General features: G+C 49.8%; 1 protein-coding gene across 1 annotated transcript in view; it reads left to right on the top strand.

The window, feature by feature from the left end:
• The window catches only part of Gabbr2 (gamma-aminobutyric acid type B receptor subunit 2), a 351,347-nt gene that overhangs the window by 317,359 nt on the left and 12,596 nt on the right, over window positions 1-21,392 (top strand). Inside the window, exons 14-15 of the mRNA XM_027931027.2 lie at window positions 15,109-15,219; window positions 19,790-20,014. Of these exons, the coding sequence (XP_027786828.1) occupies window positions 15,109-15,219; window positions 19,790-20,014 (336 nt within the window). The remainder of the gene's footprint in view (window positions 1-15,108; window positions 15,220-19,789; window positions 20,015-21,392) is intronic.

The following is a 21,392-nucleotide window of genomic DNA, read 5'->3' as shown; positions in this document are numbered from 1 at the left end:
CCCTTTCATTTTAGGGAGGATTAAACCCAGGGGCGCTTAACCACTGAGCCACATCCCCAGGCCCTTTTTAAATATTTTATTTAGAGACAGGGTGTCTCTGAGTTGCTTAGGGCCTTGCTAAGTTGCTGAAGCTGGCTTTGAACTCGCGATCCTGCTGCCTCAGCCTCCCCAGACACTGGATTACAGGTATGCGCCACCGCACCCAGCTGGGTCTCCCTTTGTTGACTCCCCATATGAAACATCGTGTTCACTTTGTGTCTCGGGGGCTTCTTTCTGGGTAGCGTGCCTTGCGAGGACATTAGCACTCATATACGACCCAGATGGACCCCTCCCTCAGTCCATTTCATCCTCAGTCCTATGAGGCAGATACCACATCTGGGACCATTTTGCAGATGGCAACAGTGAAGCCAAGTGACTGCCACATGGTCACATCATTTATAAGTGACAGAATTGACAGACAGCTGGCCTCAAGGCCACCTTGCCATCAACCATGCCACCAGGAGGGGCTGGAGCATCTCCTAGCCTGCTGTGCTTCCCCGCCTCCTGGGTGACTGGCCAATTGATTAATTGATTGATGGATGTGTTTATTTGGCCAGGGAGGGGTCAGCTGCAACCTCTGGCCCCAGCCTCATTGGTATTTCTGTGGCAAGTCAGGACCTATTTATTACCCGAGTATTTTGGGGGTCCATGATAAAAAAGAAATGCCAAGCTTAATTTCACTTCCCTGCTACATGGCTCATTCTTTTTTAATAACCCTCTCTTATCAGCCTCCTGGCAGCCTCTGCATTTCCTGTGCATGTTAATTACTTTATTAATTACGTCGATATCTTTGGTTCTGCCCAGCGTATCTTGGTGCTTTTTGTTTCCAGTGTGCACCCATTTTGCCTTGTTGGTTGGCACACGCAGGCCCGCTTCCCGTTTCTAAAAGGGATTCTTTGAGCCTCGGTAAACACATGGCTTTCAATTAGTCTCGCAATCATTATTCCCATTTTCATCTCGGCCACGTCACTAATAGAGTGTTTTTAACATTCTTCCGAACAGAGGCTGCATTGTTACGTTTCTGATGTTGTTCCCCAATCCCTTCCCCCCCCCACCTCAGGTCACAGCTCAGAGAACCCCATAGCCTAGCTCTGAGCAAGATGATAAACACCAAGAGGTCTGGGGCAGAGGGGAGGAGGACTGGAACCCAGGGGTGGACAGGGACAGGGGCCTGTGGGACCAGATCCTGGGAGACCTCAAATATGAAGCCAAGAAGTTCAGATTCGAGTCCAAAAGCCAACATGATCCCAAAGTCCTTGACATGGAACACTAATCCTACTAGGTGCCCCCAAATAAAAGGGGATGTGGCTCAGTGATCCAGTGCCCCTGAGTTCAATCCCCAATACCCAAGAAAAAGAGAGAGAAAATAGGGAGTTTATGGTCCAAAGCTTAAGAAATCCTGGAAAGTATATATCTGTCTCTCAGAAGTGTATAGTGTACTTTTAACATGTTAAAAGCTCTAGAAATTTCTTTAATTTTTTTTAAATTAGTAAATTAAATTTTCACTTTTGGGGGGACGCTCAACCACTGAGCCACGTCCCCAGCCCTATTTTGTTTTCATTTAGAGACAAGGTCTCACTGAGTTGCTTAGTGCCTCACCTTTGCCGAAGCTAGCTTTGAACTTGCCATTTTCCTGCCTCAGCCTCCTGAGCTGCTGGGATTACAGGCATGTACCATTGGCCTGGCTAAATTTTTACTTTGAATAGTTAAAAAAAATTGTCATTAGCATTTCCAAAACTTCTTTGGCCCTGGGACCCTTTGGCCAAGTAGCCACTGTTGTGCCAAGGCAGGGAATCTAGGAGGTGGGAGGCCGCTTAGTAGCTGAAGCAAGACGGTAATAAGGCTCCAAACTCAGGGTCTCGGATGTTTCCCTGTTTCCTTTCCATTTTATTTCAAACGGCATTGTTGTCTTAAAATTGGAAAATCGGCGTTGCTATAATAAATCATTGCACAGGGATTTTACTCAGGCATCAAATCTGAATGAGAAAGCCGTGTGTACAGTCTTCATCCTCTGAGGAAGCACTTAGCCCAACAGGGTGCTCGAACACAATAGTCGCCTGTTCCTGCCTGTCCCTGGGGCTCCTTCAAGCTTTCCAACCACACAAAGACCCAGCTTCTGCTGCCAGGTCCACACCCGAGTGGCTCTGGGGCCCTAAGCAAATGGCTTTGCTTCTTCTGTGCCTCAGTTTCTCCATATGGTACAAAGAGGAAATAGAGTCAGTCCCTGTTCTCGGGTTCCACATGTGCAAATTCAAACAACCATGGATGAAGAATATTCAGAAAAACGAATTGCATCTCTACTGAATACGTGCAGATGTATTTCTTCTCATTATTCTCTAAATAATACAGCCTACCGGCTGTTGACGTACCACTTCTATGGGGTATCATAAGTCATCTGGAGATGAGGTCATGTGTGGGTGAGGATTGTGTGTGACATGAACACACTGCCTCATTTAAACAATGAACCTGAGCATCCACAGGTCGTGCCATCTGCAAGGGTCCTAGAGCCAATCCCCATGGACACCGAGGGACAACTATAGTACCTTCCCGACAGACACTTCTGATGGATTGGATGTGGTGACATGCAAAGAGCTTAGCACGGTGCCTGACACATAATAGCATTCAATGTAAGCGCCCTTCTGTGCCCCTGAGTCTCAGCAGCTAAAGGCAAAAGACTGAATCCAGATGGTTCTCCAGGGCAGCCAGATTCCATGAGGCTACTAGGGTCTGGAGCACAAGGTAAAGAGCACCCATACCTGGCAACAACCCTTCCAAGCTTTAGTCCAGAAGAGTCAAATGTCACTTTCCCCTAGGGCCATTGGCCAGGCTGCTGTGCTACAATTTCTGATAGTGACACTGATTTTCCAATTTTAAGACAATGATGAGAACTGTGGGTGAACAGACAGGACGACGGTGAGCCCTGGTCTCTGCCACTCTCTCCATCCCCCTTGGTCAGTCCCCTTAAGCCTTCGGAGCTCAGTTTCCCCCCCTGTAAGTCAGGACCAGTATTTCTGTCCTACCACGAGTGGAATTGTTACAGGGGCCCTTGAGAGCGCATGTGAAAAGTGCCAAGTTAACCATAAGGACCCATTCCCCGCTACACACACCCCCATCAAAGCCATGCCACATTTTCTTGGTTCAAGAAAACAATGCAAAAACCAAGGCCCTAAGCAACTCAGTGAGACCCTGTCTCTAAATAGAATACAAAATAGGGCTGGGGATGTGGCTCAGTGGTCGAGTGCCCTGAATTCAATCCCTGGGACCCCCCCACCACCGAAAATAAAAGAAGACGAAGCCCAACTTTGACCTCTCTGAACCCACCCTCCTGTCCCCTTCCCGAAGCACTGTCTTTCCTCCTGATTGCCCACTCTTCCTCTCGTGGGTCTTTTAAATTATTTTGTCCTGAGATCATTAAGCCCACTTGCCAGTAGCCTTTAGTGGCCTATTTTTGGAACTGCACACTCAGTGGCACATCCTGACTAGAAAAAAGAGACACTGAAAGGTCATGAGGGATGACAAGGAGGCCATTAGGGGCACTACTCCTGGGCAGCAGAGGAAAATAGTCAGGGATTTTCAGGGGACATGGTCACTCAGGTCTCTAAGGAACCTCAGACAGGGGTGTGTGTGTGTGTGTGTGTGTGTGTGTGTGTGTGTTTCAAGCCCAAATATGCCCCTAAACACGGACGTTGACAACGTGGACTGCCAGGCTCCGAGGTGTGGTTAGGCTGCTATGTAACCAACTCAAGCTTGGAGAACAGCCCCGGACAAACAGTACGCCATGGTGGGGAGGAAACAGCAGTCCCAGCCCCAGACCCTGCGGAGGTAGTGACAAGGCCAAGGGTAGCAAGAAGGGAACGAATAAGAAACTGCCATGTGGTAGAGTTGACATCAGCCCCAAGAAGAGAAGTCTCAGAGCCACATCCCTGTCTCCAACTCAGTGGAGCTATCCTGGAGCCCAGGGAAGAGGCCCAGAGGCAGAGCTGAGACCAGCTCAGGAAGTTCCTGGGATACAGATTACAGCTTAGAAAGAGAGAGAATGTTCCCGTTTAAGTCTTGCCTGACCACACATGAACCGGGCTTTGTTTGTTGGTTTGTTTTTGGTACTAAAGATTTAACCCAAAGGTTCTTAACCACTGAGCCACACCTCCAGCCCTTTTTATTTTTTTTTTTTATTTAGAGACAGGGTTTGCTAAGTTGCTTAGGGTCTCATTAAGTTGCTGAGGCTGGCTTTGAACTTGTGATCCTCCTGCCTCAGCCTCCTGAGTCACTGGGATTATAGGCGTGGGCCATGACACCCAGAATGAACTGGGCTTCTTATTGAGGTGGTGAGTGTCACCTGGCCAGAGGTATGCAAAGGCTGGAGGGGACCTTGGTGGATTCTACCAGTAGAATAGGGCTACCTCGGAAGCAGATGTATATAAGGACATCTTTATGTTTATTTCTATGTATTTATGGCCAGAGGACGTGTATGGAACGCATTGAGGACACCTTTATGGCATAATGACATTGGAGCTTCATGTTGTCAATGGTAACTGTCCCCAGGACACAGGGGAAAGCACTGACAGGGTAGGAAAGCCACTGGCCCAAAACGTGGAGCCCACTGCAGCACAGGAAGGGGCCTTGCGCTCTTCCCGGCCTGCCGCCACCCAGGGATTCCCACACACGCCCGCAGTGGCAGCGGCAGCAATTACAACATCCTATTTTGGAACTGTCTTTGCAACATTGCACTTTTGTGGCTCCCAATGCACTTGCCTCCCTGAATGACAACAGGAAAATGAAATGACTGTATTGTTCTCTCCCGCGTTACCGTGGGCATGTTGTGTCTTGGCTTTGTAGTCTTTTGTCTTAGTGCTCTTGCTTAAATACTCAGAACAGCCCTCGGAGCAGGTGACTCTCGCAGTTCTCAGAGGAAAATCCAGAGCTCAGCATGAGCAGGCAATGGTTCCATCCAGATGCAAGGCCGGTGGCTGTTCATGGCACCAGGCACCACAGTGGGTAGAACCCCAGTGGATAGGTGGAGTCAGATCACAGAGGCATGGATGCGGGATTGGGGTCTGGACGTCCTTCATGAGGCTGGGGCTGGGAATGGCGCTTCAGGACCTGGGAGGCAGCATGGCGGAGGAGCTGGGTGGGGAGAGGCTAGGAGGTGATGGTGGGAAGGACCGCAGAAGCCAAGGGGCAGGAGGGAGGTGCAGCGAGAGACGTCCGTCAGGCGGGCACCTTAGTGATCCACAGGTGGCCGGATGGAGGGGGCAGAGATGGATGTGAAGGAAAGAGAAAGGCTGAGGAGACGCCAGGGTAGGTCTTATCTGGTGGATACCCAGGAGGAACAGCAGGTGGAGAGAGAGAATGTTGAGTTCAGATGGGGAGATGCTGAGCTGGACGGTGCCCACTGCGGGAGGCAGAGAGTGGAGGATGCTGGGAAGGACCCAGGAGGGGGAGGGGCAAGGCTGGACAGGAGGACCAAAGAGGGACCCTGCATTTTGCCACTCAGAGGTCTCTGGAGATGAGGGGGGAGCATTCATGACATGGGGGGTACAGAGAGGGCCAGGGACATAGGAAGCTGGGCTTGAGACTTGTAGGAGGTAAAGATACGGCTGGGAGCACAGACTCCCCTTGCAGGAAGCTCTCAGCGGAGGCTGAGAAGCAAGAGGCTGCAGAGACCAGCCCTGCCTGGCCATGGCGCTGGGAAGCGGGCAGGGCCGGGAACGCAGGAGAGGAGGGTGATCAGTGGAGCAGACAGGTGTTGTATTTTCTCCTTTCCTCATTTTCCAGTGACTGCTAGGCAGAAGTCACGTGACTATTCCTCTGTCGTACTTTCAATTTTGTTTATTCCAAGAGCTTAATTTATATCATCTCAGACTCGTGCTGCACCGTGTCAGTGAGTGAGGGACCCAAGTCTCTCTCCAGCCCCTCTGTCTCTCTCTGTCCCTCCCATTATTCTACTGCATCTGGCTGCGGTGGGCTCTGCCTGCACCCACATACCCTGCTAGCTGTGGGGCGGCCTTGTCCTTGGGCTGCAGGATGAAAGTGTGGCTGTCTCAGGACAGTCACACCCACAAGACCCCTGAAAATGCATTCTGCTGATTTCTGACTGACACGGTGGCGGGGAGGGGTTCAGCTGAGGGTGGGGGCAACAGAGCCTGGGAATGTGTGCTTGCCACCCCTTGAGGGGGCCTTAGAGGGGAAGGACCTCCTTCCAAAGGGCAGCGAGCACACCTTTCCATTCAGTACGCTGCTTAGACAAATCTGGTAATGCACGGATAGCTATATATCCCTATGTCCACGGGGCCTCCTGGGAAGGTTCGCCTCAAACCCCCACAGCCAAGGCCCCGGGCTGTCCTGAGCCTGCTAGAGACTGCGGCCCTTTTCAGACCTTTCCCATAGGCTCCTGATCCAGTTCCTGATTCCAAGAGTCACCAGCAGGGAGCTGTGGAGTCCCCATAGGTGTGGACTCCCTGAAGGAGATCCTCACCTGGCTGCCAGGATGGCAGAATGTTCTCTGCGCTCCTGTCCACTGACTGAAGCCACTCTTTGCCTCGCCCACGTCTTCCACCAACTTCAGAGAGAACAGTTGCCATTGGTCACACTCACCTGGAAAATTACCTTAGATGTATACACTCCTCTAAGCCTTCACTCCACTCTGGGGCGAGGGCAGAGACACCAATGCCTGTGAAGGCCACGCAGGGGACATGTGTCACCCCTCATGCCTTCTGGCTTGGGCTTTGCTTCTGACTTGCTGCGGCACCTTGAGCGAGTCTCCTGTTCTTCTGAGCCTCATTTTCCTTGCCTGTAACATGGGTATGAAATTCCTGACTCCTTCACCATACTCCCCAGAGTTCAAAATCAAAGAGAGCACATACTATGAACGCACATGAGGCCGCGAAGGCTGGCGGGTTAGGACTGCGACTGCTCTTGCCAGCCTTTAGCCCTCCCCTCACCCTGGCTGTGGGCCTTCGGCAACCACAGGGCATCTGGTTACATTCTAAGTCCAACAAGCAACGCCTCTCAAAATGGGACCTGGCAGGGGTCCTGCCTACTCAGCCGGGTCCCTGCCACTCCCCTCCTCTGGCACACTGCTTCCAGACCACGGATGGCTGGACAGCCCAGCTCTGGTGCCTTCCAGCACTTAGGTCATAGGACAGAGGCCAGAACACTGCATCACCCACTTGCTACGAATCCTTTTTGGCCTCAGTTTCTCAGTGTATATAAAAGAGGGCTTGGATTAGTGCATAAGCCCCTTAGTGTTTGGAATTAGGGAGCCAGAGGAGGGAGATTTGGGCTGTTACAGTGACTAGAGGACATCTGTGGCATTTAGTGCCCAGGGTCTGGCAGGCCCTGTGTGTCCACATAGCACAGAGCGCTCCCGCACAATAAAGAACCACACTCTGCTCCTCCAAAGGAAACACTGCCCAAGGTGTCCCCCGAGAGCCCCTGGTCCCTTCTGGATTTGTGATTCTGAAAAAAAAATCGCCCAAACTTGTAATCAAATGTTCAAAAAGAAATTCTTACCTTGAAATGACAGCTTCTAGCTTTGCTGCCTTAGAGATGTGGGGCTGCTGCTGTTGAGATAAGCAGTCCAGCCCCTGCAGGATCTGGAAGGTTCCTCCCAGCTCCAGCACTCCGTGACTCTCTGCGGTTGGAGATAATAATGATGGTTGACACATCAGGAGCGGGCTTTCCAGCCTCTGCAGGCTGTGAGCACACCAGTTACCTCCCTTGATCGCCTTGCCAGCCCTGGAATGTTGTAGATGAGGAAATCACAGCTCAGAGAGGCTTAGAGATGTGTTCAAAGTCACACAGCCTTCAGGTGATGGACATGGGACTGGAACCCACACTCTTTCCTTGCCCTGCTGGGGCTTCCTTGATGGAATCTTTTGTCCCCCACTAAAGTGGCAAAGTCTACTCACCTGTTCTCAGGAAAAGAGGCGACTGAGGATACTGACATGCAACCCAGAAAGATTGGACACACACACACACACACACACACACTCTCACACACACATACAAACTCACACACACTCAGTCACCACAGGAGGGGAAAAAACAAAACCACAAAACCTACCAATCTCTTCAAAGTACTTTAAAGACTGACTTTGGAATTAAAAAGAAAAAATGGCCCAGGGAGAAAGTTCTGTAAGGCAGCTCCTGGGAGCCGAGCAGCACTTGGGGCTGGGCTGGGACAGGGAGGCCTTCAGGAAGGTGCATACAGAGTGCCATGTGCCACACCCCATTATGGGGCCCTTGGATTGGGTCCCTCAGACTTTTCATATATGTGGGTGGCTCAGGTTCCTGGGCCTGGCCCGTGCTCCTTTAAGGTGTGTGGGGGAGGGTTTCCACCCAAGTGCCATGGCCAAACCCCCCACAGGACACAAGGGTGTCAGGTCCGGTGCAGCTTCAGAGTCCCAGCCCTTACCCTCTGTGTCACAGGTGTGCAAGTGACTCAGGGAACCCTCCTTAAACAAAGAACTTATATTCGGAACTTAAACTTCAAATTTAACATCCTTGAAAGGCCTTGCTGCCCAGAGGACCATCCATGGACCATCAGTATCATGTCCCCTGGGAACTGCCTAGACGTGCAGCCCCCTGAGACTTCCCAGGCCACTATCCTGCAGCTTCCAGGTGGCCTTTGAGCACACCATCCAGGGAGACCCCAGTAGCACCCCGCCACACCAGCTCCTTCTGCTTTCTGAAACATGCTAAAGGCCTTGTCACTTTAGGTCCTTCCCTCTGCTGGGAATGCTCTTTCCTAGGTTTCTACATCTTTCAGCCTTCCAAAAAGCCTGCCCCAACTAGCTGGTCTAAAGCAGGACCCCATCAGGACGCCAAGGGATGCTGGAGTTCTCCTTGGGACCATTTATCATCGCTTGTGTTCACAGCTGTTCTGTGGTTTGCTGAACATCTGTGTTCACGAGAATGTGCACTCCAAGGGGGCAAGCATCAGATGGGACTTATGCACCAGGATCTGAGTTGGTGTGTGATGCACCGTGGGCACGTGAGAAATGCAGGATGAGTCAAGTTTAAATGAATAAATGTAGGACGAATATAGTCCTCCCCCGGTGAGCCACACTCATATCCACTACACTATAAATTAACCTATTGGCTCACTTTGCAAATGGGAAACTGAGGCCTGGAGAAGGGCTTGCCCAAGGACATGCAGGAAGTCCATGGCCTGATGGGGCTTTGACCACACCTTGCCCCATTCCCTTACCTTCCGTCTGTCCACTGTGCAACTTGACAATACAGCACGCTTGCCGGGGCCACTGACCTACTTTGTGAAGAGCGGCACTCTGCAGAGGGACTCTCAGGCCAGCTGCTCATCTTTCATTGCACAGATGAGAAAGGCTTTCCCAGGCAGCTTCTGCCTGTCTCCCACTGAGCATCGCCAGACCAGGAGCCAGGTGTAAGCACTTCCTCCCCCTGGCCATCATAAACAGGTCCAGTCTTTCTGCTGGGCAGAGCGCCCTGCCAGGCACGAAGAGCTGAAGTCGAGACTGCGGCCCAAAAATACAGCCTTTGCAGGGATCCAGGGCTTCTGGGAAGGCTGCTGTCAAATGCTTAACAGTTAAGTCACTCTTACCGGGAACATGGCACCTCACAGTTCACAAAGCAGGTTTACATCCACTCTCCTTGGAACTTGACCCGCTACTTAGGAGCGACGGGGTGGGTGGGGAGAGGCAGATGGTGAAAGTGAAGCACTGGTTTGGGAATGAGAGGTCTGATTTCACCTCAGCTCTGAGACATTAACTGGAGATTCTGGACGAGTTATTTAGCTTTCTGTGCCTCCGTTTCTTCATCTGTAAAATGAGCACAACACCTTATAGGAGTCTTAGATGTCTTCAACAAGAGAGTGTGAATAAAATTCTGACCTGACAACCAATGTGTAGTTGTCAATCATGACAAGGCAAGCCTTGGTGTCCGTATGGCTGCTGTCATGGAGTGAGGCCAGCCTTCCCTCTGAGGCCACTTCTCATGAAGCCATCCTGGTCTTACTGGAATGGGAGACCTAGAGGACAGGACTCTCTTCCATTCTGCCTCCCTGTGCCCACACAATTCTTGGCAAATGGTGGTGCTTAATAATTACGAACTAAATGAATGATGACTTAGGTAATTGCCCAGGTGAGAAACAAGGAAGAAGAATAAAGAAAAACAAGCAAGCCAGCAGTCCTTGTAGGCAATCATCCTCCCGCCACCCCAGCAAGAGAAGCGTTCTTAAGACAGTGGAAATGCAGTCATCGCAATTGTGCAGAGTGGGCCTGAAATTGAGGCTCAGGCCCTGCCATGAGATCCCAGCATGGCATCTGCAGGTGTTGGTGCCCCATACTGCTGGCCTGGGTTGGATGGACAGTCTACGCTGAGGCAGGCCAATGCAGTGTCCCATTATGACCTGGGCTCTCCGGTTCCTCCTTCACCAGCAACCCCCAGCAGCTGCCCTGGAAGCTGGAGTGGGTCGGAAGCAATGCTTAAAAATCAGGCCTTGTTTAAGGCCCGTGAATGCTTTCCTGAGTCGCCAGATGTTGCCAATGGCCTCACCATTTCCAGCCCCACTGAACCACAGTAGTGCTGTGTCCCCAGCAGCAGGTAATCCCAGCGCAGGCTGGATCCTTCACACGGTTCTTTGATGCCCTCTAGGGTTCCTTTGGTGCACGACAATGACGCCACGTAAGCACTCAGGAGGTGGCTCCCACCCGCCACCCTGGGGTCTCTCTCCCCTTGCGTGTGTGACTGTGCAGACACTGTGGACCTTGGTCCCAAGCAGGATCAGGCAAGAGGTGCAGCTTGCTCAGCTTGCTTTTGGATTCAGGACAAGAATCGCTTGACTGTGCACAGATTCCCCATCCCCCAGCTTCACAAGGACAGGAAATTCACCGCTCCTAAAACTACCCGGCTCTGCCTCTCAGATCCGCATCCTACGGGACAGGGATGGAGCAACGTGGAGCTACGTGAATGACCAGAAGACTCGGGAGGTTTATTTCCAGATCCGTGCCTGAGAACTGGGTGTTGGCGGGGAAGCAGCCGAGGCCATCCTGGGGGTCACACCCTGGTCTGATACCTCAGTGGCCCTTGGCCCTACTGCCTTTGGAAGCCCCTGGCCCCACAGCCCAGGCTATGCCCCAGGTTATTGAGGATGGTGGGGAACTGAAAGGCCAGGAACACCGAATTGGGATTCCAGGATTCAAAGAGGTCACAGAAGCCCAGGATGGGACCGTGGAGGAGGGAAAGCCCCTAAGGAGGTAAAAAGTAACCAGGCTGGAATGTTGGAAGCAGAAGGGGAAAGAAGCCAGTGAGCGGCAGTTTTATGAAAGCTGCTGGTGGGGTAGGGAGCGATGACTCACCAGTGGAAGACAGATACTTTTCAAGCCACAGAGACTTAAAGCAGGGGCAGGCAGGAGGCTCAGCACCACCTGGAGCATGGAGCTCAATTCTCCAGAGCAGGCTGCAGGGCCAGGTACCTTGTGGAGGGAAGCATAGGTGATGTGGCCCTTCCTGACTCAGACAGAGCTTGGAGTTATCCGGGTGGGGGCGGGGGCAAAGGAAAGAGGGACAGCAATGTGTGGCAGTTCAAGAGAAGGTTCTGGTTCAATAAAAGAACTGTGCAACCATCCCACTGAGAGCCAGAGGGAGAGGCTTCCTGTCACGGAGGTATATAAGTCAGAAAACCATTGTCAGTTTACTGTGAACGGAGTTTTAGTCACATTGAACAATGGTGTATGACAGAACAGTCCTCTCTACACTGAGAACCTAAGAGTCCATCATAAATTACCGCCTTTCACTGCGGAACAACAGACACAATCATCATTAATGGGTTTGCCACTCATGCGTGATCGTGTGTGTCTGTGCTACTGTACTCCAATGTCTGCGTGCTTATCAGATACTGGAGAGACCCAGATTCTGCTACCATGTCAATGTTGACCTTGGGACCAAGTCCATTCTGTCTCCTTAATTAAACAATGATAGGATGTCAGGAAAGCCATTACCCATAGTAAAATGCAGCCCAGCTCTGGGGGTGAGGGTTGCCATGGATGAGAAATTTCTATCCCAGGCCACTCTGACTTTGGTTTCCAGATTTCATCTTCCCCTGTGGTGTCTCTCACCGAAGAGTCTTCAGGGGACCTTGCTGTCACCTCTAACACCAGGCCCAAGTGTGTACTCAATGCCTATGGACCTGAGAGACCAAGCTAAGACCTTCTGTGGCTTGAGACAGCCAAAGGGAAATCAAACCTGAGAGAGCTTGCAGCTGGACTCTCTGGTTACAGCGTGGCCTGAGCTCACATTCCCCCTCCCCCCAATCTTCCTGCTCTCATACAGGGAGCACCATCTCTTCCCACTCACAGGATCCCAGGCATTCCTTGCCTCAAAGGCCAGGTCTAGAGAGCAATGCCAAAGAGATAAGGTTTCCAGCCCCCACCTGTCTAAGGCTTGACTCCTACCAGCCCTGGGCCCCATATAGGTGCCTCTTCTTCCCAGTGACTGATTCTGAGGTTGCCCACCCCGAACTGCCAGGCCTCAACAGGACAACTCTAGCAGAATACAACCTACTAAGCATAGATATTTGACAAATGACTTCAGTGGGATTCATTCCCAAGGCAAACAGATTTGCAAAGAAACCTTCAACATTGGTTGGTGGTTAAGTATATCTGTGGATCAATACTGAAACTTTGGTAGGATCGAGCAAATGAGAAAATATTTTGATGTTATTGGAAGCCAGGGATCTCACTGTGGGAGAAAAGAGAGGCAAATAAGTGATTCTGCAACCTGTATACGGGGTAAAAATGGGAGTTCATAACCCACTTGAATCAAATGTATGAAATATGATATGTCAAGAGCTTTGTAATGTTTTGAACAACCAATTATAAAAAAAAATGGAGAAGGCAGCAAGAACTCTGTGGGGGTCTTATCTGTGTATATCCAGATGTAGATGGTAGAGAGATTAGATTAGATATTAAAAGGCAGGACAAAGAAGTAATGACACCCTGGAAACAGTGAGCACATCAAGGGCCCAGAGTTTGGCTTCTAAACACCATTATGCACTAAAAAGAGCCAGCCCCCCCACCACCCTGGGGAATGGTTGACTCCAATGCTGGGATGAGGACAGTGCTAAGAGAACTGAAAGATCTTGCTTGGGCCAAGAAGCAAGAAGGTGCTCAAAAAAAAAATTATAGAAATGTGGGAGGAAACATGGGTAGAACATGAAGGGGTTTTCCACTAGTCAAATCTGGAAATATTTGAGCATCCAAATTAACAGTGGTATCAATTGATTATAAGACATGGAATTAAAAAGGAACCCATGAGTCTAGAAATAAGTGGGAAGAAAGGAAAGCTCTTGTTTGCAGTGGAATGTGAAGTATTCACATAAGATGATAAGTTGAAGCTGGGCTCAGTGGTGCACACCTGTAATCCCAGCAGCTGGGGAGGCTGAGACAGGAGGATCACAAGTTAAAAGCAAACCTCAGCAAAAGCAAGGATCTAAGCGACTCAGTGAGACCCTCTCTCTAAGTAAAATACAAAATAAGGCTGGGGATATGGCTCAGTGGCCAAGTACCCCTGAGTTCAATCCCAGTACCTTCCCCGCAAAAGAAAAAAGATGATTAGTCGGCAAATCACCATTTTTCAGCTTCAAAAGTAATATGACTTAGGTAGGAACCATCAATGGATACTGATAAGTTAGTTTGTGACAACAGAATACTCAGTCTCAAAGGTACTCCCACAGATTATGTATTGATTACAAAAGGGAAATGGTACCTTTCAAGTGTGAGACCTGGCAGCCATCACCTGGATCAAGTGATCACACTTAATGTCATGTCGTCAAAAATGGGGAAAAGTACCATCAAGTGTCCCTAATGTGAAGTACTCAGGCAAGGATGTCATTTATATAGGATTCCTGCCAAGAATGCATAACCTGAATCTAATCATAATAACACATTCAGACAAACCCAAACTAAGGAATAGTCTACAAAATGACTAATATGAATTCTTCAGAAATATCAATGACATGGAAGGACCACAGTGGGCCAAGGAATGATTTGAGATGAAGCAAACCAGAGACCCAACAAATCAATGTCGGACATAGCCTTAGAATGGATGGTCCTTCAAAAAAACCACAAGTACCTTAAAGGATGTTATTGAACCAATTAGTGAATTTGGAAATGGACAATATATTAGATAAAACATTGTGTAGGTATTTATATCTTGAATTTTATAAGTGTGTGTGATGGTATAATAGAATGTCTTCCTTCATAGGGAATTCATGCTGAGATATTTAGGAGTAAAGGGTCAGGATATCTGCCACATTCTCTCAAATAGGTCAGAAAAAAATAAATGTACAGTAGATATTTTTTTCATTCCCTGGGGACTTTTTCTCCTCTTGCCATCATTTGGCTGGTTTTCTTCCAAAATTTTACAGTTAAATTCCTGAGAGAGAGAATATGCTTGGGTAGGATCCTCTCCCTCAGAAACCTCATCCACCTCTGACCAGGCTCGGGATTGGCTGCCTGGAGTCAGATGCCCACCTCCTGTCCAATCAGTTCTGGTGCAGCATAGGTCACGTGGTACATAGCATGACTGCCTCTGCTGCTTCCACAGTCGGGGAGGCTCAAGAAGTTCTCCTGAGAAGAGCTTGGCAGACCCCACGCTTGGCTGGGCCAATATAGTGTGTCTCTAGCTGCCCAGGTTAGTCCCAGAGACATCTGAAGAGCTCCTGACCTAACTGGGTGCCTAATTCTCTCCATCTTTCAACTAACCTCACAGCTGCCTTCTCTGGGCCACATCTTGTGCTAGGTCCTAGGGACACAGAATTGACCCAGTTCCTACCCTCAGGACCTCTGACTCAAGCTGAACAGGCAAGAGGACAGACAGAACTGGAGGGCAGAGTTGAATTGCCACCAACAAACAGAAAGGCAGTCAATAGCAACTGAGGCCTAGGCCCCGCCAGGTGGGCATATAAAGGTGGAGTCCCAAAGTCCTCCTGAGTGGTGGCATTGGCTGTGCTCACAGAAGGGAAAAGGGATAGGGACCTCAGCTGCTGGAGGTACCCAGTCCATCCCTGCGCTTTGTTTTCTCTCTGCACAGCCGGACCCAGCAGGCCGGGACATCTCCATCCGCCCACTCCTGGAGCACTGCGAGAACACCCACATGACCATCTGGCTCGGCATCGTCTACGCCTACAAAGGGCTTCTCATGGTAGGTGCTGCGCAGGAGACAGCTGGGGGGCACTTCTTTCTCAGGTCTCTCTCTCCTAGGGGCCTCCCTCAAAATAAAAACAAACAGAGCCCCCTAGACTAAGCACTTATTCTCTGTCGGGCCTGGCATCTGCCACATCTCTCAGGCCCTACAACAACCCTAGAAGACAGGTACAGATGATACCCCTATTTCCCTGATGAGAACACTGAGGCTTTGTGTCTTGCCCAGGATCAGTCAGCTGGTAAGGGTGCCTCATAGCGTCACTGTGCAGCTCCCAGGAGCAGCAGTCTGATAGCATCCAGCACGTGCTCATGTTCCACAGTTCACTGGATCCTCTCTAAGTCCATGGGAGGTGAATGAAATCATCCCCACTTTACAGATGAGGAAAGGAAGGCTCAGAGGAGTTCAGTGATTTGCCAAAGGCTACCCAGTAACCTGCAGTCTCTGAGTCCAGCCTTCATTCCCCTCCCGCCATCTGCTAAATCAAAGATCACATATGAAGCCAACATCGCACAGTTGTGGAGTTTCAATGTTAGGAAGGACTTGAAAGGTCCCCCCTACCCTGGCTTTCAAGAATGAAGCTGTCTCCAATAGTTAAATAAACTGGGGTTTTTTGGGCCCCTCGCATGTCCTGCTGACTCACAGAACTGTAGATCCTGTGTCCTTCAAGGGGCCACACTAGAAGGGCATGCATTAGGGAACCCTAGGGAAAGATTGTTCCAGTTGAGAGACTCTCAGGATTTCCACAGCGGTCTTTTGAGCCCCAGGGGGAGTAACAGGACTACTAGGCCACAATCTGGACCCCTCAGGGTGATGACCTTCTACAGGAGGTGCCAAGAGTGGCAACAGGAACTGGAGAACTGGCCAGAGGTCCTGGACTTGGACAGAGTACACACAGGGAACATGGTCACCAAACACTTGGAAGAGCTATCAGAGATAGATGGCCCAGACAGATCAAAAAAGGCAAAGTTGGGCTGCGGTTGTGGCTCAGCAGTAGAGTGTTTGCTTAACATGTGAAATCCTAGCATGAGTTCAATCCTCAGCACCTCATAAAAATAAATAAATAAATAAATGTGTTGTGTCCAACTACAACTAAAAAATAAATATAACAAAAAGAAGAATTTTGTTCCACAGGAAACAGCATCCCAAGAGGGAAGGGAGCCCCTGAGAAGAATGAGCTTTATCGCAGAAGGCATGCTGAGGGGACTCCCCTCATTGAATAAGAACAGTGAGACTAGGCTCTCCCCAAGATCCTTCCAGCCTCCACATTCCTTGATTCTGAGGTTCCATGAAATTAGATTGTAGCAAATCATACTGACATTTTTAAACTGGATTTGCCTGCCATGTTTTCATCATTCATTATCTCTCCCGCCCACTTCCAAAAGTGATGGGAGATGACTGCATCTATCCCGTGAAGCGAATGCCCCGGCTGGATGGCATTCATAGAAGCCATCCAGAGTGTGCTTCCCCTTCCAGAGTGTGTGCAGGGAGCCCTCCATAGCCCTCCTGACCTTTAGGGTCTATAGCTAAAATCCTACCCCTATCCCTTCTGTTCCAGAAGCACAGACCCTGGGCTGGACAGAGCAGTCCCCCAACCAGTGTTCACATGATGCCTGCTTCCACAGAGCCAGTGATGGGAATTCGCCCTTCTCAAAGCAGCTTGTGCCACCCATGGATGTGTGTTAGTTTCTTTTAGCTACCATGACAAATAGTCGTGACACAGTGGTCTCACAGAACAGAAATGTATTCTCTCACTGGGGGCTGGAAGTCCAAAATCAGGGCAGGCAAGTTCCCTTCAAGGGCCTAGGAAAGAATCCTTCCTTGTCTCTTCCAGTGCAGGTGGCTCCAGGCAGCCCTTGGCTTGTGGCTGCATAACTCCTATCTCCACCCCTAACTTCACATGGCCTTCTCCTCCTCTCTCCCAATCCTTGCCATTGGATTCAGGGACCATCAGAATAACCCAGGATGATCTCAGGATCCTTATGGCATCTGCCAAGACCCTTCTGTCTAATAAGTTCAGTTTCTAGGGATCCAGATGTGTTAGAGCTGCTACTGATGGGTCACTTTTCTAGAAAATTCTTCCTTCCTCTCCACTGAAATCTACCTCAGTGTAACTCATGCCCACAAGTTCTTTTTCTGTTCCTTGAAGGTCTAAGAATGCATTACTCTGTTTTCTCCTGACGCTCTTGAGAGATGTGCAGGCAGCCACCAGGTCCCCAGGCATGCCCATATTTTATGACTAGGTGAGACCTTTCTGCTGGTTTGGTTGGCACCTTGGCAGTGTGGCAGAGAGGTGGCCACGCTAACTACCTGTCAGAGAGCTGAAGTCTCAGGCAGCCATCCAGCCCTGACGCTCACTGCCGTGGGTCCCCAAGCAGGTCACTCTACCTGTAAGCCTCTGCTTCCTGCTCTCTTAGATGGCACAGCCCCTGTGGGACTGAAGTGTGTCCTATGTGAAGGAACCAGCATAACACAGGCTCCCAACAGGCAATGCTCTCCTTCCCTCACTCAGCATCTGGTTCCTGGGCTGCTGGTTCCCTATTTTTAAAGGAATTGTTTTGAAAAATAAATCACAGTGGGGCTTAGTGGTGCCCAAGTACTCAAGAGGCTGAGGCAGGAGGATGGCAAGTTTGAGGCCAGCTTAGGCAACTTAGCAAGATCCTTTCTCAATAAAATAAAAAAAGGCTTGGTGATGTGGTTCTGGTAGAGCTGCCCTGGTTCCATCCCCTGCACCCCACCACCACCACCACCACATACACACACACACACACACACACACACACACACACACACACGAGGAGCAGCTGGGCGCAGTGGTGCATTCCTGTAATCCCAGCAACTCAGGAAGCTGAGGCAGGAGGATTGCCAAGTTCAAAGCCAGCCTCAGCAACTTAGCGAGACTGTGTCTCAAAATTAAAAAATAAAGGGGTTGGGGTTGTGGCTCAGTGGTAGAGCACTGAGGCACCGGGTTCAATCCTGGGTTCAAACCACATAAAAATAAATAAATAAAGTAAAGGTATTCTATCCATCTGCAACTAAAAAAAATTTTTTTTTAAATAAAAAGGCTTGGGGATGTGGCTCAGTGGGTAAGTGCCCCTGGGTTCAATCCCTGGTATCAAAATAAATTAAATATTTTTAAAAAGGAGGAGGAGGAGAAACCAGCCTGAAAGATAACACATTTAGAGGAAAAGATAAAGGAATAAAGGACAGGGAGAGGAAAGCCACCATGGTGTGTGCAAGAATATCTATGACTAAGTAGCTTCTGACTTCCTTGGTGCAGGACGTCTCCATCGGCAACGTGCTCCCCTGCCGTCTTCTCTCAGCTGAGCAGAAACCCTGTGAGAACTCTGAGTTTTAGGAATGTTCCCATCTCACAGATGTGGAAAGTGAGGCTCTGAGATGGGGACTGACTTGCCCCAAGTCACACAGCCAGCGGATTGCAGAGTCCAGTCCAGGTCTCTGGCTCCACGTCCTGCTCTCTCCTGCCAAACGAGTTATGCTGCCTTATAAGCTGGTCCTCGGGGCAGTGATAAGTGGATCTTTCAGCTCTCCATGCCTGGAGCTACAGGGCTGGTACCCAAGGCAAGAGGGCCTTGCTGAGAAGGAGGCTGCACCCAAGCGGAAACCCTCTCACACCTCCCCTGAGCCCACCTCCTCTTGGGCCTCCCATGAAGGCTCAAACCTCAACTTTGGTCTCTACCCTGTCCAGTTCTGTAGGGAGATATATTGGTCAGGAAAAGAACTGCAAGTGAAAAAAAAATTAATAGTAGTTAGAGAAAGACGTAATTTTCCTCTCTGGGAAAGGAGAGTAAGCCATTGGGGGCTGGCCAAGGGCTACTTGCATCTTGTTACCCACATGTCCTCATCACACAGCTTCCACAACATGGTCTAAGACAGCTGCTGAAGCTCCATGCATCACTTTCCACTCCAACTTTTAAGGAGCAGATTCAACACCCTTTCCCTTTAAAAGACACATCTCAAAACTCATGCACATTTCCCCTTATGGAACATTGTCCAGAACCCAGTTATATGCCACACCGAGCTTCCAGGGAAGTTGGGAAATGTAGTCTCCATTCTGCATGGCTCTGTATGTTGGGATGTAATCCCAGTCCCCACCTCCAAGGTATATGCCCAGTTTAATAGAAAAAGGACTAGATTGAACTCCTGGAGAGACACCCACTTTTGCCACCATCTTTCTGTGTTGCCTTGGGCAAGTCCCCTCTTCCTATCTGGGCCTCAGTGTTCTCTAGAGAGTGGGAGGAGTTGGTCGCGATCATTCCTGGAGTCCCTTCCCACTGATGGGTCTGTGAAATGAACCAGTCATGGAAGTGAAGGAGAACCAGGTACTTGTCACATACCTCAGTCTAGATTTCCTCAGTGGGACGCAACCCGGGCCATGGGTGGAGACAGATGGTCTCATCCAAAAGACATGCCTGGTAGCAAGGCCCCCCAGCGTTCCTCTCTGCAACCCCTCCTTCCTGAGCAGCCCCCCATTTGGCAGTTTCTTGGGGCAGCGAGTGTGTGCTGTCACTTGGTAATGACCATCTTCCCTTTCTGTTCACCATTTCAGTTGTTCGGTTGTTTCTTAGCTTGGGAGACCCGCAACGTCAGCATCCCTGCACTCAATGACAGCAAGTACATCGGGATGAGTGTCTACAACGTGGGCATCATGTGCATCATTGGGGCCGCTGTGTCCTTCCTGACCCGGGACCAGCCCAACGTGCAGTTCTGCATTGTGGCTCTGGTCATCATTTTCTGCAGCACCATCACCCTCTGCCTGGTGTTTGTGCCAAAGGTACCAGGCCCCTGGCCTATTATTCCATTGCTGGGCTTTCTCCACTTTCTAAGGTTTTGCACATGCTCTTTTTATGATGATGACTGTTTTAGTCCATTTTCTATTACTATAATGAGATAACTGAGGCTGGTTAACTTCATAAATATAAGAGGTTTTTGGAGTTCAGAGTTCTGGAGATTAGAGGGCATGGCACCAGTGCTGGCTATACGCCAGTGAGGATCTCATAGCAGATGGTGTCACAGCAGCAAGGAGGACACAGGGGAGGAAAAGAACACATCTCAAGACAAAGCCAGAGAGCAGTTCAGGGGTTGGGCTTACTCTAAAAACAATTTGCTCTCCTAAGAACTAACTCAGTTCCATGATAACTACATTTAACTCTCCTGAGGACATGCCCCCAATGACCTACGGACCTCCCAAGTAGGCCTCACCTCTTTAAGGTCCCACCATCTCACCACTGCCACATTGAGAACCAAGCTTCCAACACATGAGCCTTGGGGAACACCCCCAAACATCCCCAAATTGTAGCAGCGACAACTCACATTATAGAAAGCTTCGAAAATGCAGAGAGGAGCTAGATTTTCAGAAATCTCCCATAGTCCTGTCACCTTAAAATTAATAAAGCTTAACATTTTCTTGGATGCTTTTCACTGTCACTGTTTTTGACGTTGCCTGCTGGTCTTTCTGATTTCCAAAGGCTGGAAGATGATGCTTTGTAAGATTTGATTGTAACTAGAGCACACATTTTACTTCATAATCTGCCTCTTCCGCTGAACTTTTTGTCCATATTTCCTCACGTTTGAGAGCCTCATTGAGAGGAAGGTCCATCACCAACATGTCCACTTGCTCCCTTCCTGGTGAGCGTTGCAGTTGCTTGCAGACTTTTTTAATATTACAGGTGCACAGTTTTTCTACATAACACTTTTCTTGTTTCCAGTTATTCCCTAAGATGCAATCTTAGGTGCCGGTTTCTGTTCTCGTGACTAAAAGGCTCAGGGATCACTCCAGTTGAACTGGGCTAACTGGGCTGCACAAAATAACCACACAAGAGACACAAATGCCTTTTTCTTTGGGGTCGCTGTGACGGCTCCTCTGACCTTAAGGGTCCGCAGGAAGAGAAAGAGGAGAGAGAGAGCACGCGCTGACCCCTTTTATTGAGGAGAAGCTATTCAAATGAGGCAAGGGGTCAGGTTCATGGGGCTGAGTCTGTCTTCATGATGTCCACTGTCAGCAGGTTGACTGACATTAGGTAGGCCACACCCAAGGGCACAGTAAGAGAAGGAGACACACACAAGGCACTTCCATGGAACATTCTATCCTAAACAGGGCAAGGGGTTATATTACAAAGGAACAGGTGAGCATAGCTCCCCCCATGGGGCTG

The sequence above is a fragment of the Marmota flaviventris genome, chromosome 13, assembly GCF_047511675.1.
Source record: "Marmota flaviventris isolate mMarFla1 chromosome 13, mMarFla1.hap1, whole genome shotgun sequence".
In the NCBI taxonomy this organism is placed as follows: domain Eukaryota; kingdom Metazoa; phylum Chordata; class Mammalia; order Rodentia; family Sciuridae; genus Marmota; species Marmota flaviventris.
Note: the sequence above shows the minus strand (reverse complement) of the source record. Positions and strands in the feature narration are given on the sequence as shown.